The sequence below is a fragment of the Coenobita brevimanus genome, chromosome 103 (genome assembly GCF_032717465.1).
Source record: "Coenobita brevimanus isolate Jiangsu-jjx chromosome 103, ASM3271746v2, whole genome shotgun sequence".
NCBI classification, from domain to species: domain Eukaryota; kingdom Metazoa; phylum Arthropoda; class Malacostraca; order Decapoda; family Coenobitidae; genus Coenobita; species Coenobita brevimanus.
Window position 1 is genome coordinate 2212829 of NC_137056.1, and position 17320 is coordinate 2230148.

The 17320-nt window shown below is 41.3% G+C and overlaps 1 protein-coding gene across 2 annotated transcripts; it reads right to left on the reverse strand.

Annotated features, from left to right (window-relative positions):
* Positions 1-10: 10 nt before the first annotated feature.
* Positions 11-16204, reverse strand: LOC145415761 (uncharacterized). Of its 2 annotated transcripts, XM_080285001.1 has the most exons (7): positions 15877-16204; positions 13988-14171; positions 11934-12544; positions 8927-9058; positions 8115-8334; positions 6211-6352; positions 11-1255 (listed from the first exon to the last, which is right to left on the reverse strand). In XM_080285001.1, the coding sequence occupies exons 1-7, from the start codon at positions 16093-16095 to the stop codon at positions 976-978; spliced, it is 1788 nt and encodes a 595-aa protein (XP_080141127.1). In that variant the 5' UTR covers positions 16096-16204; the 3' UTR covers positions 11-975. The 2 variants fall into 2 exon arrangements, with proteins under 2 accessions (XP_080141127.1, XP_080141128.1); XM_080285002.1 differs by lacking the exon at positions 8927-9058.
* Between the last annotated feature and the right edge of the window lie 1116 nt (positions 16205-17320).

The window sequence follows — 17320 nt, forward strand, 5'->3', positions numbered from 1 at the left end:
ATGGTTCTTTTTAATGAAACTTTTATTAATTCCCTTATGGTTCCATGTGTTGTGATTACACCAGCTTCAACTAATCGGATACAGTATTGATTCTGCAGCTATAATCGCGGTGCACAACTCTGAGGTTGTCATTATCATACCCTGGCAACCTACCCCTCAGCTGTGCTTCTGATTTCGTATCATATTATTATACAGGAATATATTATACACGAATATTATAATACACGAACATATGATAAACGAATCACAGGCGTATCATATTATACACAAAATTGGAAGCACAGTTGACGGGTAGGGTGCCAGGGTACGATAATGACACCCTCAGAGTCGTACTCCGCAACTATAGTGATACAGAGCTTGTTACAATATAGTACAGTATTTTCAGCTGCTGCTGGAAAATCTTATTCTCTTCAGCCTTACCATACATGTGTGGACTAATGACGGATACCCAAACCATCAACAGTGACAACTTTACTAGGGATTTCCACTATCTCCAAGTTGTTACCAGGGCACATTGTAGGGCATCCATTACCAGCTGTGATATCAACAGCTAGTCCTTTTATTATCCCCTTTGAGGTACAGGAGACCAAGGCCAGGTTAAAACAATCCAGAATTTTTAAAAGGTGGGATGACAGGCCTCATGTGTATTAAATGCCATGGCCTTCCTGGCACTGATCACCTCCAAATCAATGATGTTTTTCAGCTTCAAATACAGTATAAATAATATCAAGCACCCTGTACATTCATCATTATTCCATGCAGTACATGGGGTAGGTATGATTCAGAAAACAAAACTATACTATGTACAAAAATTAATTAGCGTTTGTAAAATAAATAAATTCATGTTTCATGAATTGACTCTCAGATAATACATAAAGTAAATATACTACCTGCCCCCTTGATGAGTTGCAGGCAGGCAGTGTTGATCACCAACAGAACCTATAACAAAAAAGTAACAGCACCATTCAGTTACAGTTAAGTGCCACTCAGTTTCTCAGTAATGTAATCAAACATGATATCAATTAACATTTTATGAGAAACTGATAAATGCTTATTCCATGCTGGACTATGGTCACTCCTCAAACCGGCATGACACTGGGCTGAGCGTCTCTTGTAGTGCTGTTGGCTCTGGTGATCTTGTTTTACAGCATGCAGTGAGCTCTGGATTTTATAGAGCAATGCTCTCATCTTCAGCATCCCCTGGTCCCACATACTCCTCTCAATTCCACTAATCCATATTGTCCCTTGTTCCAGCCTGCAGAATATACACAAACAGGTCAGTTACTAAATGATCTATCTATCTATCTATAGCCCGACGCCCTAATCCCGCAAAGGGTGGCCGCAGACAAAACGCCTCCAAGTCACTCTGTCACCCACCATTTGACTACCCTCCCCCCAACTCACCCCCCCCTCCCTCATATACCTCTCAACTCCATCCCTCCACCTCATCCTCGGTCTACCCCTCCCTCTCCCTCCCTCCACCTCACCCACATACACCCTCTTAGCCAGTCTTTCATTCTCCATCCTCTCCACATGTCCAAACCACCTCAGTGTATTTCTCCTAATCTTTTCAACCACATCCACATCTACCCCACAACGTTCCTTCACTTCTTCATTCGTCAACCTGTCCCTCCATGTCACTCCACATGCTCCTCTCAAGTAACTCATTTCCACTGCTCTCACTCTTGACTTGTTCCCTCTTGCAAGGTCCACGCCTCGCTTCCATACGTCAGGGTAGGGATCACAATACCATCATGCAGTGACTTCTTAACTTCCATACTCACCTCCCTATTTCTCATCACTGCTTTCAGTGTGCCAACAACCTTCCTTCCCTGCTGTACCCTTTCACGTACTTCATCCCCCAAAGTTCCATCCTTACTCATCACACTACCCAAGTACTTGAATGAACTCACATTCTCCATATCCTCACCATCCAACCTCACTGCACACTCTGTGACTTCATTCCTCTCAAACACCATAACTTTACTTTTGTTTATATTAACTTTCAGCTTCCTCCTCCTACACACTGTCCCAAATTCATTCACCAAACCTTGCAACTCCCATTCATCTTCACTCAACAATACTGTATCATCAGCAAACAGCAACACCGGAAGCTTCCAAATCTCACCCTCATTCATTAGGGCCACCCCCACATCCACTGCCCTACCTTGTACCTCCTTTACGACCCCATCCATATATATATTAAACAGCCATGGAGACATTACACACCCCTGTTTCAGTCCCACATTGAGATCAAAGAACTCACTCAGCTCACCATTCACTCGCACCGTAGCCCTAGCTCCCTCGTATATACCCTTCACAGCACTCAACAATTTCCCCTCCACTCCATATATTCTTAATACCTTCCACATACCTTTCCTATCTATTCTGTCATAAGCTTTCTCCAAGTCCATGAAGGCAGCATACACTTTCCTTCCCTTCTCTAGATACTTCTCCACTAAACATCTTAGAACAAATATCTGATCTACACACCCTTTTCCCCTTCCTAAATCCCCCTTGTTCTTCTCCAACTAGCTCCTCTGTCATATGCCTAACCCTATCAATGAGTATTCTACCATATATTTTACCAGTCACACTAAGAAGGCAAATACCCCTATGGTTACCACATACTTCTCTCTCCCCTTTTCCTTTGTACAGAGGAACAATTATACCTGATTTCCAGTCCTCTGGAACCCTTCCCTCTTCCCAAGCCAATCTACACAACTTCCATATCCACTCCACAACAATCTCACCCCCATACCTAAGCATTTCACCACACACTCCATCAATTCCTGGGGCCTTTCCCAACTTAATCTTCTTCATCGCTTCCACTACTTCCGACCTACTGATCTCTTCCTCCCTCCTCTCATCTCTTCTTCTCCCAGCCATTCCCCAACCACTTATACTCACACTGCTCTCACTCTCTACATTCAACAAATTCTCAAAGTGCTCCTTCCATCTCCTCAATTTCTCTCTTTTCTCCACCAACAATCTATTATTCCTATCTTTCACTCCCCTACTATTTCCCTTTCACACTGCCTTACTTTCTTTACCTCCTTCCAAAACAATTTCTTACTCTCCCTCCATTTCACACTCAGATTCCTCCCAAACTCTTCATTCACTTTCTTCTTACTCTCCTTCACCAGTCTCTTAACCTCCCTTCTCCTGCTCACATATACCTCTCTCTTCTCTCTCTCATCTTCTCCCCCTACCTCTACTCGTCAACCATTCACCATATGCCTTCTTCTTTTGTTCCACAGCTCGCTTCACCTCATCATTCCACCATGCTGTCCCTTGCACACCCTTGCATCTCCTCCTCACTCCACAAACCGCCTCACACGCTGCGCTTATCTCTTCCGTGAATATCTTACATACGTCTTCCACCCCTTCCATCTGCTCTAGCTCATACCTTCCCAATCTTTCTTCCACTATGCTCTTATACTCTGTCCTCTTCTCACTATCTTGCAATTTCTCCACTCTTCTCACAGGAGCTGCTTCCTCCTGTCTTCCCTTCGCCTCCTCAACCACTTTCTTTGCAGCTTTACCTTGGCCATCACTAAGTGATGGTCCGAGACTCCATTCCCCACCCTCTCCACACCCTTGCATCCAACACTTGTCTTCTCATTCGCTCATCCACACACACGTAGTCTATCATTGCCTTTCGTTCAACAAGTTCACCATCCATCCTCCTCATTAATCTCCATGTATACCGGTGGATCATCTTATGACTAGTAGGTGTTGGCTATTGCCAACCCCTTACCAGCACAGATGTCCACCAAAGCACTACCATTCCCATCTACTTCCGCTGGCACACCCCACTGACCAACCACTCCATCCACTCGTACATTCCCGACTTTGCCATTCATGTCTCCAATCAACAGCGTTCTCTCGCTCCTCTCAAACTTGTCCATACATGCTTCTACTCTCGCCCAAACTCATCTTTCACTCTTGCCACTCGATCCTCAGTTGGAGCATACACACATACAATCGCCCATGCTTGTATACCTACTTTCATCCTCACCCATACAATCCTTGCACCCATTGTTCCATACTCTCTTATATTCTCCTTCCACTTCTTGCTTATCATCAGACATACTCCCTCTCTTGCCCTCTCATTCTCACTGACTCCCGCACATATACCTACACCGTATTCCCATTCTCTCATCCTTTCACCTTTCCATTTAGTTTCAGTCAATCCACATATATCCACTTTTGCATCCTCAAGCACCTGGACAATCTCTCTCTCTTTCACTTCATCATTCACTCCTCTCACATTCCACGCTCCTACTCTCAGAATGTCCTTTGTCCGTTCCTTAGTCGTCAACGTATGGTCCGTCCGGGTCCGAGGCGCTTTATTTGCTTTTTTAGTTAGTTCTTTTTACGGGGTGGGGCACTAACCCACCACCAACCCTTTTAGTCGCCTCGTACGACAAGCAGGGATACTGGGGGAGTATTCTTGAAACCCCCCTACCCCCAGGGCGATGTTCCTCCTTGTTTTGGTACGTCAAGTAACTGAGTAACGATGTTGCTGTTTGTGGCACCAGGCTCATCTGGATGTGAACATGGTGGTTTGCAAGCTGAAACTCCCCTTTTCCTGCAGTCCATCATCCCCTTTTGAGGATCAGAAAGGGTGGGACATTCATAGCAGCAAAGCCACCTAATTTTGTCTGCCACCATGAGAAGCTACATCACTTCTGCACGTATGCTACATTATAACATTTTAATGAGTGACATCATTCAATATACAGTATACAAATGGCTAGTTATACAGAACTTGTGACAAATATTCTATAGTATTTCTGAACTCTGTCTAAAGTTTAACCCGTGGATTGTGCAATTACCTTTTTATCCCACCCCGTGGTGCGCAAAAAATGATTTTTTTTTTTTTTTAGTACTTCTTTATTATAAACTTGAAGATAAACATCCAGGGCATCATCTTGTGGGTAAAAAAAAAAAAAAAAAAAAAAAAAAAAAAAGTCTGCAGTAGCATCATATTTAAGACTGCATAGGGGTGGAGTAGTTAGCGGTGATGCACGGCCACTGGAAGGTTAGCACAGCCTGAGCTGTGGTTTGCAATCCACAGGTTAAGTATGAAGCATAAAATATATACTACTACTTTTGATGACTACACAGCCTAGCCAATGAAGATGAATAATGAATGTTACAGCAAAAGTCCTCTCATTCAGTATCTTAAGGACCAAGCAGGTGCTGAAAGAGCAAAAACTGCCAAATGACCGGGAAAACATGCCAAAAAGTTTCTAGCATTCATGGTTGGTCACCTCAATGCAATCAGTGTCTAGCAAGTATTAATGGTCAACCCTAACCACTAAATCAGCCTTGTGTTTCTCTAGGTCATATACAGTGGAAGAGCTCAAACAGAAATCTTCTATTACCTTTTTCCTAGGAACACCTGCCTTCAATTATTTCAATAATTCAATCTTCTTGGTGACATTCAGCACCATACAGGTGCATTTTTTCACAACACCAGTGGGCTTTCCACTAGTAGAGGCCATAGTGCAACATGAGAACGAGAGAATGACCATAACACAGCACGACAAGGTTTATAAACTTTCAAAAGGTCCTGCTCACAAGGCCAGACACTCACGAGTCATGATGGCTGATGGTGCATGCAGTGTTGGCAAGCAGAAATCTTGAAATCTTCAAAACTGCTAAGCTCAACTTTAAAACACGCTAAGCTGTAGGTGAACTGTTCAAGCTTTCACGCTACATTGGACTTCAAAATGCACTATATATAGAAGAAAATCTAATATTTATTGGCACTTATGAAAAGTACTAGATCTAGCACCAGCAGCACCTAATTGGCTGATCGGCTCAGCATGTGTGCTGGAAGAGCGGAGAACTTTCGTCATAGGACTATTTATGACAAACACCGAAAGACCAGAAATACTGTAAGACCAGCTGCCGAATGAAAGGATTTTTACTGTACTAAGAAAGTTCTTGGAGGATGGTCCATTTTAGGCCACAAAATCACCCTGTTTTCCAGTGTTAGTAATATATATATATTTTTTTCTAATCCAATCTGGCATAAAAGTGTTCTACTTAGTTACCACGGCCTAAGACACAGTAACACTTGCAAACAAAAAAACACTTACGTAAATAATACATATTTTTCCAAGAATCAAGACTGGAGCCAAGAGGGTGTACTGTACTACTGTCTTAAAAATAATGATGATTCAAACTGAAACTAACTTTGAGCACTCTGTAAGAGCTTCAGCAGTAAAATCCAGCTCTGAGAAAGCATCAACTCTGACTAGACATCCCACTGCAGCTGTCAGGCACATCATCTTGCCCTCATCAGAACTCTCATACAGCGCCAGGTTCCCAGCAGAGTCTGTAACATTTTAAAAACACTATACTTTAGTTTCTATGTACTGTACTTCATCTGAATTAATACAGTCACCAAATTCAGCATAAAATCTGCACTTTTTTTTTTTCATAATCAAAACTCTCATACAGCACCAGGTTCCTAAATGAGTTTGTAACAATTTGAACTTACTTTCATTTCTATATGAAGTCACCCAACATTGGCAGATCCAAAGATGGTGACCATGCTATATGCAACACCCATGGTTTATCATAATGAGACTGGTATACATGTACTTGAATCTAACAGGCTTGAATAATTCCTCCCCTTCCCCCTCCCCCCCTATTTTTAATAGCCTACCCATCTGGTTGATTAATGGGAACAAGGAAAACAAACTGATGAGTATATGTTACAAGCAAAGATGCCTGGTCATAAAATCTTCCAACTTCTAAATAATAAAACAGCACCTACAGCTGTCAGAATGTTGTTGGTCAAAATGTAAATAGTTGTTAAACCTAAGAACAAACTAACAAAAAGCTGGGCAAACTAGTCGCCTATATGGATGGTCACCTGAAACGGATAGACTGATGTATTTGCTCTAATTTTTCTTGAATGATGGTCATTGATATTCATACTTCATTCAGGCAGTGCTGTACAGTATATTCATATTATGCAGCACTGGGAAACACTGAGGCATGTACTCTTGTTAGTTAAGAAAGCTTTCTAGCACTTCTTCCTTAGTGATTTATTTAACATATTATTGTACACTGATATTTTCAAAAGTTATTTTTGTCAATTTAATATCCATAACAATTACTGATGAACAGAAATTTTACACAGAAATAAAACTAGTAAGGAAGAGGTGCTGGGAAGCCTCCTTAACCAATATGAACACAACCGTATGTTGCCGAGTGATCCTGGTTTGTCTGCCTAAGCAGACCCATTAACAAGCAACTGCCCCTCCAGGGCACCTCACCACAATGAGGTGCAGGGATAAGTGTGGAGGTTGGGTTCCTGAATGGAGGCTGCATTTGCATCTCTCCACCTAGTTAACAGGGGCATAATAGTAGGGTCCACATCATCCCATTATTTCATTACATGTTACCACCCAGTGTTGTAAATGGTTTCCTAGGTTAATAGAAACCATTATGCTTGTCATTAAGTGTAAAGCCACCCAAAATGGAAAGGAATGCAATAAAATGGACAGGAAGGATGGGAGAAATTGGAAGAAAGGAGGGCAGACACAGAAAAAGAATGATGTGGAGGGAAGAAGGCAAGAAGAAATAATGAAGAAGTAGTACCATTTAGTACCACGCCATAATATGGCTATATGGCACTGCAGCAGAGGGAAAGTAAAGTCCAGGAACACAGATATATCAAGAAGAAAGGTAGAATAGTAGAGAAGAAGACAACAGTTAGGAGAAAAAGACTGGAGACAATAAGCACCCTTTTGGTAGCCTCTTACGACAAGCAGGGATATTGGGAAAGTATTCTCTCCTCCCCTCCCCAGGGGGTTGGTGAAAGAAGTAGGCAGCACTACATAGAGAGTGGATGATAGTTACCACCACCTGTCACCAAACAACCTTGTGTGATGTTCAGAAACTGAAATTTCATGGTGACCAGTTAGTGAATGATGATATTTAACTGTGCTAAACTATGGTGTACTGGACAGTGCAGTCTCTGCATAACGAAATTGCTACATTATGCTATTTTTAATGTAAAATGCTTTTATTGCTAAGACTGGGTAATACAGTATGAGCAAAAACACAATAAGCAATGCAGTGGTAACCTGCGTCTTCAAGTCTTCCTTCCAGTGTCTTGAGCACATTGTTAAAGTCTCCAGAGTAGAGGTGGGCCAGGGCAGCCATCACTAGGATGGTCTGAGTTTCAGGCAAACTGGGTATCTCATCCTCACGCCTTACCAATGTCCGTCCTTTGGTAACTGGCTCGCTCACCACCTCAAGCTGACTGATGAGGGATGTCAAATGCTTGGAAGCTTCTGTGTATTCCTGTAAGATGGAAGAGGGTGAAATCCCCTTGCTAGGACCAGTGAACCATACAGCTCTGCAGGGGAAAGAGAGATCCTTGGAGACCACTACATCTCTCACCAGATATACATTACCCTGGCATGGGCTCAAACTGTCAACCCTACGGTCATGAAGAGCAAGCACTACCCCTAAAATATTCTGACCCATGTAAGATGGGAGAGTTTCTAAAAGTGGAGGTAACTATATAAACTAGGCCTATCTCACCCAACAAAAGCATCAAGACCCAGGGCTAAACTAAACTACAGACACCTAGTTCATTCATTTAAGGCAAATGTGATCAGTTGCCCATCCTTGAATGGTATGTAAGCAGTAAATCTATACATCCCCTTAAATCCTACAGTTGCAAAACTTATTCTCCAATTTCATGTTACTTAAGTCTTACCTCAAAAGTTTACTACTATAACACTAAAACATACACTTTGCAATTTCCATTTCTCATCTAGCAAAACTGTATCCTCTGCAAAATAAGAATAAACAGATCCAACTCTTACCCTTCCAAGCCACTCTCCTCTCTTCTATTATTTTTAGAAACTTGTACCTCTGCAACTCTCACCTTAGCCTCCAAACAGTTGAGTGCCAGGAGAAAGAGTGCTCGATGTGGCAGATCTTGCACTGGGGTGTGATGTAAAGATAAGATGGCACTTTGTAGATTCAAAACACCAGGACTATTCTGCTCTATCACCCTCTGCAGAATATGTTTAAGACTTGAGCCTGTATCATTTGGGACTCAAAGAAACAATTTCACCAACTCTTAACACTGCATCTACTTCACACCTACAGTATGTCTGTCACTTTCTTCCCTGGTCAATAATGTCAAAGATGGTCAGAGAAACATACCAAGTCTCTCTCAGGAACACTGTATTAACTAGAGAAAAGTGAAGGTAGAGTAGATGATATATTACAAACTTTTATCTCCACCTGGATAAGACAAGGATCCATGGTGATTTATCATATCCAATGTAATGTAAATCAACCAAAGTCTATAATTTTTTTTTTCTGCTATACTGACAATTTTACTCAGCTTGAGCTTTGTCAAACTCAAAGGGTCAGAAAATCTTTACTAACACTCCCTAGTAGTAGAGGCCCTCTAAGCTGCATTAAGCATCTGGTGTTATTGACTGAAATGAAGCTGACTGACAAGGAGGTATTAAAATTGCTGAGGTTATATGCAAGCCATCACTGAAGTCCTGTTAGCATATGACATCAAAGGCACCATCTCTTGCCTCACTCCTGAAAAACATCCCTTCCCTAACACGGGCTTTCCTTAAAAAATTCTTCTACTGCCAAGTGAATTTTGTTCTATCCTCTTCATTCAAATGACCTTTATCTACCATAGCTATTTGTTATCCTTGACTTCTAATGACTTGCACTACCCTAAACATACTCGTGTAATTACTGTACCTATTTTCTACATTTATTTGATTTCCTACTATTATCTTCTGACATTTTCTTCTCCATCCTACCAGTTCATCCCAAATGTCACACGACTTTAAGTACCCTTGTATCTGATTCTTTAGAAAATAACTCATTACAGTATTTCTACATTACTCAGCTACTTCACTATGGTACAATACATTCTTTAATCCACCACAACTGTACCTATTTCACGAAATGCATTCCCTTTAGGCTATTTTTTTTGTGTGTGTGAACCCTTTCATCCCCTCCAGAACAGTATACTTCACACATCTTTTGTCTTATTAACCCATCCACTCTTTTATTCTCAGTGCACAGGGTGGTAAACTATATTAGGATGATTCACATTCACATTGGGTAAGATTAATTGTTGAAGCTGTTACCTTTTATCACAGCTGTCAGCAAGACTGGCAATAAGGCAGTCATATCTACAATAACTCGGTCAGTTTCCTATTCTGCACTGCTGGTAGTTCCCTATGAGCTTGTCTCTTATATTCTGCTGATATTTACTCATCCATCCATCCATCATCCAATTCTACTGTAAGTTGCCCCATGAGGAGCATATTAGTCCAGGGCTAGGTAATTTGGTCCTGACATTTAACATGAGAGTGACCAGCCTCACTCATCCCCGAGTAGCATTACATGAGCAATAACCCCAACCAGCCCTTGGATATAAACCTTAACTGGCTCAATCCGATTGGAGAGCTGTAAATACCCGCTAAACCACCAGGTGCCATAATTTGGTTATATGGTTACCACCCAACATAGTAAATGGTTTCCTGGTGTACAGGAAACCATTAGGCTTGTCACTCAGTGTAGAGTGACCCATGGGCAGAAGGAAGAGGAAAGAATGAAGGAAAGAAAGACAAAAGAGGAAGGAAGCAATGGAGAAAGGAGAGGAAAGGGCAGACACCCGAGAGCAGCACTACATCGAGTGAGTGTCTTTAATGAAAAATAACTGACCTTGGAGGACTACCCTAACCAATGTCTACCGCAGCCTACTGTATAATAATTTTGCCTCACAATCCCCAACTCAAAACTCATGATCCCATCCACCATGAAAGAAACTGTGCATGTTCAAATTTTTGTAATGTTAACCCCTTCACCACATTGTACCTTGCATGTTATTTCTGAGCAACAGGAATGTACAAGGATGTCAAAAGCCAATACTTTACTATGGGAATAACAGAGGGCTGTCTAAAACAAACTAGTTCCTCCTACTACTCAGATATGGTACTCATGAGAAGAGCTTGTGGTGAAGGGGTTACTCATTATGCCAACCCCCGTCCTACCCACTCTTTTAAATACATAAACATCCTGAAACAGCACCATATTATGGGTGGCCATGGTACAGCTGTTTTCTATGGACTGCAAGCTGAACCAAGTTCTAAAACATTAATGGCATAACAAAACACCTTTTGAGCATCAACTCTTTCAACGATATGACATTCAGTATTCTACTTCTAAGCTAGATATCAGGATAAAAATACAAAACCTACAGCATAATGTTTATTTGCCTTTAAAAATAATAAATATTTTGTACAAAACATAATGAAATACCAGCTGTCCAGGGAGGCTTCCCAGTAAGGTACTATCACTGTGATGGGACACATGTCAACCCTACCACAGTGGTAGTTCCTACCCACAAAGCTCCTCATTCACTGCATATCAACTTCTCAATAGACAATAATAACCTGCACTGCTGAAAGAGAAGGGATGAGAAGGTTGGCAAAACTTACTAATATTTCTAACAAATAGCAGTCAAAAACGTACAGACCTCTACACTGTGAAAAAAATTAGGAAAATTCATTGAGTATTTGGTATGGTTAAAACATTTCACAATAATTAGTTAAAAATAGTGATGTAACATGGATATTAAAATATGCTATTTACTACTACAGCTCTGTCCTGTTAAAAAAACTACTCTTTCCAGTGCCAAGTGCAGTACATACTGCACACACCATTACCCATGTTGATACGATGCTTTTCACAGATGCTGCCTGGATGAGTGTGAAATCTCTAGTCATGACCATAAACAACATGTACCAGAGACACACCCATCCAGTCAACCCTGCTAAACATAAACCAGGATGAGTGACAATTCTAGTATGGAATATGATGCCAACTGGAACCTGAAAAAAACTCACCTGTGTTATAAGTGATAAAGATTCTGCCTCTGCCTTCCTTTTGCCCATAGCACTGAAGACTTGTGAAATGTTGTAGATGGCAGGGAGGCAGTGGACACTCCTATCAACAGCCTCTTGTAATTTCAATACAGCTGTATACGGATTGTTCATTTTTGCAAGGCACAGTCCCTTTAGCCAAGATATCCATCCTTGCAAATCTGGTCCACAATGATGAAGAGAAACAGATCGTAGAGCATCTAGGCATCCGTGATAACCACCCTCTTTATATAATTTACTACCATTTAGGAAAGTGGTCAGGGACCCGACAAAGCTGTGTTCATTGCTGCCGCCAACAGAGGCATTGTGCAGAATTGTGGCAGACACCTTTAGCAGGGCAGTGAGGGTGGATATTTTCCCCAGGCAAGCCGTTGCATCGCTCAGCCACTCGGGTAAAGTTGTGCCGAGCCAGCTATCTTGCCAGGAGAGGACATCTTCCTTTAGCAGCATGATGTTCCACTCTTCTGGGCTCAAGTTTGCACACAGCAAGATGAGCACTGCTGTTGCTGAGCATTTCCACTCCTCTTTAAAAGATGTTACCATTTCCTCCAATGTCAAAACTTTTCCCTCTATCCCTGTCAAAAGTAAATACCAAACTCACTACCTATTCAATAATTTAAATGCTACTGCTACATCATCATCCAGGCCTCTTTTCCCACCTAAGGATTAGGTTGAGGTAGGGTACTCAAAATTTACTTATGAGAAAACCCCTACAAATCAAGCAGATATAAAAAGGGTACTGTCTATATATGGACTAGCCATGATTCCCAGGACTAAGGATTCTGGCTGGTATATGATCGACTATTGGATACGTTTATGTGAAGCTACAGAATGTGGTGAAATTTTTTTTGGCATATCAGACAGAGCCATGATTCTGAGGGCTTGAATGATGAGTGAATGGAAGCATGGCTCAATGGATCCGGCAAACTTCGGCTGTCTGGACGTTGCTACTCCTCACCCTTTCTTAAGGTGGGAAAGGAGGTCTGGATGATGTATGATGATGATGCATGACTTTCCCAAAACCTTAGAAGTGGCAAGAAATTCTTCATCCATTCTACATAATTCGCCATTCAGGACTGACATCTTAGGAACCAAGTACAATTATGACATTTACCCAAGTGAAAGTAAGTTAGTGCTAAAGAAAATTAGTGAGCGTACTTAATAAAGGGTAATTCTTTACCAAACATGCACGGTGCTTCCACCCATAACAAACTCATGATCTCAAGGTAAGTAATTTTGGTATATATCCAACACAGATAGTTAACTGTTCTTTTGTAACTGCAAGAAGTAACTAGAAAAAGGCCATATACCAATTTTAGGGCTTAAGGAAGCGGCCAGGTTGTCCACAGCAATGTTTACTGATGATCCCTCTGACCAAGCGCATCCCATGTCAAGGCAATGGGAAACTCAATGACTTAGCCAAACCTAACCAAACCAGACCTAATCCAATTTAATCTTCCTTGTGTTTGACAGCCAGATTTCAAATCTGAAAATGCGCGTTGGGAACGTTAATCATGGGCAGTGACTGGCAGACGCCGGTGGAATATTTACGCATTCTAAATCTCATTAATGGCTTTTCAAAGGTAAGTCTGTAAATATTCCCAGTAGCTGTGGTAACCAAGGGGTAATAACAAGTAACCCGTGAAGACTCACTTCAACAGTAAATATGGAAAAGCCGTGCCAGTTTGGTAAAGAATTAATAACTACTGCACAGCTGCTGGAGGAAGGAAATTAGTGAGCTTCATAATAATTACAACAAAGTACTGAACAGCTTCTTAGAACAGGTTAGGTTGGAATAGGTGTACAGTACTGATAAACAACCTGAACCCAGCAATTTATTGTTCTACTTTATTTTGCTATCAAATGACTATTCAACTTAGGAAAGCCCCCCGGATAATAAGGAGGTAAACAAAGGCTGTAGTTAATCTCTCCAATTTGAGAAGTTTCTCCATAAATATACACTATTGGACTGAAACTTAAAATATCTTGCAAGCTTAGTAATCTTATAAAGTACTTACACCTCCTTGTAAATAACATGAGTACATCTCTAGCCTGTGTCCACGAACATGAGGGCGAGGTAAGAGCCACATAGAGGACTGTCACCATCATCTCGCACTCCACCTCCCAGTCCCCTTTACATGGAGGCATCACAAACTTCTTCAGGGCAATATCGATCAGCTGGCTGCTCGGTGCTTTGCCCATCTGAAAATAAACACACTATCAGAATAAAAACTGTATAACTAATCCAGACACACAAGATATTACTTCAGCTTTAATTTTCCTTGTGAATATTTGCACACAACCAACCTAAAATATCAACCCCCCTCCCCCACAAAAGGAGCACACACCTAGTAGCCACTGATACTCTGAATACTAGGTACAGCTATGCATTTTTCTAGCAACAGTGGATACTCTGACAATCAACAGCAATTATTTCCAGGCCACTCTTATGATTAACTGAAACCTAATGTACCTTATTACTGTACTGGACTGGAAAAAGTGCCAAAACTGTGTCCTAACCTTTACAAAGCCTAACTAAATTAACCTAACCTATCAATGGACAGCCATAGTAACATATAATTATTATCCTCCCAGTCAAACAGGTTGATATATTTTCATTCCAGACTGCTGGTTGTCACACAATTCCTCCCATGTTACCCTTTGTACGACCCACGACAAATTAGGGTTAGCTTGTGTTGGGTTAATTTTCATGGGCTTTAATAAGGTTATGGCATTTGTTCTTTTCCCTAATATTAAAGCTGCCACTTCTGAATCACTGATGAATGGCCACTGTGATTTCTAGGGCTGAAAATGCTGTAATTTCCATTAACTGTTCTGAGCAATAGAAGTTCGGACTGCAAGATGTCTCTCTCTCTCTCTCTAAAGTTTGATTTACAGTACATACACTGTAAATTAGTGGTTTTACTTGATATCATGGTCTGTATCTCATTCTCCTACTTTCAGTATCTGTAATGATGGAAAGCTGGTTTGGATGTTCAATTCCATACATCACATTTCCTTTAAAAAAAAAAAAAAAAAAAAAAAAAAAAAAAAAAAAAAAAAAACAATATCTTCTAAGCTCTCACACTACTTAGTGATAGTTAACATTCAGTTAAAATGCACATCTAAAAATTCTGGAGGCAAAATGACTACGCTCATACAGGATGGCTAATTTAATCAATAGCACGTTGACAAGGTGGGTATGTGAGCAAGGAAATCTGTCTCGAGGTGTACAAGGAGTCTTGATAGGCTGCAGTTACAGAATTTGCAATGAATATCATTCTTACCTGCCTGTGCATTAACGAAGTACAGTACGAAAGACGAAGGCATTGCTACGTTTCAAAATGCTGACTATTATACTACAAAAATATCCTAACCTGATATCCCTAATGCTAAGAACAAAGGATACAACGTGGAATTTCAACTATTAGAAAATCACTTGGCAGCTGAAGTCAAGGTTGAGCTGCTAATTCAGTTAAACACCATAATACACCCATGTGGCCCCACAAATAATTAGATTTTGTCATACAACTGGCACGGTTTCTGTTGGCTTAGTTACAAAATCACCAACAAGCTAAAACACATAACAGATACACAGGTACATTTTCAAATTTAAATCCCCAGGATGCCATTGTTCAACAAGTACGAAATTTCAACAAGCTACCATAGAAAAATTACCTATGGGCTAAAATAAATATACAGGCAAAACCAGCAATATAATAATGTAAAGCAGAAAAAGGATACTCCTATTCAAATTAAATCCCCCGCGTGCCCCCATGTGGCCGGGTAAGGTGAGGCTTGAACCGCCGCGCCACCCCGGGTATTTCGAGCTTACCGCCCCCATCATGGCGCCAAACTATATATTAACTTCCCCCCAAAATATAATCCACTTCATATTCTACTTTACCAGGATATTCTGTGCCAGTGTTCTGAGGCGAAGGAGGAATGGGGAAACGCCTGGCTGGGACGCTGCGGACGCCTTGCCTGGCCCCGACGCCTGCCCAACCGTTGTAGCGCCACTCCTTTGTCCACCATGGCTGCCACTTCTGCTATGACGCACCTCGCTTTTCCGCCGCTTCACATCTTCCTTGCCTTCCTCATCGCCCTCCTTCGCACGCCTCTTCATGGCCTTGGTTCAGGTCTTGCATTAAACTCCAGGATGCAGGGAGGAACATGAGACGAGCGTGTAAAACTTGCGGGACGTGCCGAACAACGGTTGCTTGCTGACTACTGACGCATGCTTCCCGCCGCTCTGACGTCACGGCTACCAGGTTATTAGCTTTTCATGCGCAAATAATTAGGACACCAGTTTTTACTATCTGATCGTCTATGTTAATTCATTAGCATAAAGAAAATGTCTAGGGCTTATTACTTGAGGCTCATTACAAAATAGTATAACCCATATCTATAGCTATCACTGAGTATTAATTACTTCAACTACCAAATTTGAGTGTCTTATAAATGTGTGGAATAAAAATATAATTGAAAATGTATTATAAAATAAACTTCATACATTGTTTATATTAGAGAAGGCTGGAGGCGGGAAAGGTAAATGGAGATTGGGTTATAATTTGTATATGTTGTATTTTAATTATGTAATCAGAATTCAGGATTTCACATTCGCTTTATGTTGTTATATTGGTTAAGTTAATAAGCAAGTAATGCCTGGTCGTGGTTCCTTTATAAGTTACGTTAGTTAGAGGAGGACTATAAACAGCTTTGTTTTCCATCCAGGATGATTCGTTGTTCTCTTAGGGATCTTTTTAAATGTTCATTAAATTCCATGAATGTATAGGTGCCGTTAGCGATCAAAGGATGATTAGGTGAAACAGGCCTTTAGGCTTAATGGCCACCTTGATAAGTAATGTTTATGAATTCTTGACAAATCAAGGCTCTATTTTGGGTTTTCTTAAGTCCAGGTATCCCTTTATTCACCGCATTTACTAGTGGGAGAAGGAGTAATGATCATGCTGTTGGCAGCAGTGGTGGCAATGGTTTTATTGGTGAGGGCAGGATCTATTGTCTGACACCTAATCCCGGAAGGGATGGTAACAAACAAATCGCCTCCATGTCGCCCGGTCCCCTGCCAGTTTGCTGCCCTCCCCCAGCTCACACCTTCCTCTCTCATATACCTCTCCACTCCATCCCTCCATCTTATTCTTGGCTGCCCCCTTGCTCTCCTGCCCTCCACCTCACTCACATACACCCTCCTCGTTAGTCTTGCTCTCCATCCTCTCCACATGACCAAACCACCTCAGTGTATTTCTCCTAATGCTTTCTATCACATCCACATCCACACCACTACGCTTCTTCACTTTCTCAAATGTCAGTCTGTCTCTCTATGTGACTCC

What these genes read in the sequence shown, in the direction of transcription:
- LOC145415761 (XM_080285001.1), bottom strand. Translation starts at nt 16,095, where the DNA reads ATGAAGAGGCGTGCGAAGGAGGGCGATGAGGAAGGCAAGGAAGATGTG. An exon ending in CATGTTATTTACAAGGAGGT is followed by an intron (nt 12,545 to 13,987) that starts GTAAGTACTTTA and finishes TACTTTTGACAG; the next exon opens with GGATAGAGGGAAAAGTTTTG. An exon ending in CTTTATCACTTATAACACAG is followed by an intron (nt 9,059 to 11,933) that starts GTGAGTTTTTTT and finishes CATATTCTGCAG; the next exon opens with AGGGTGATAGAGCAGAATAG.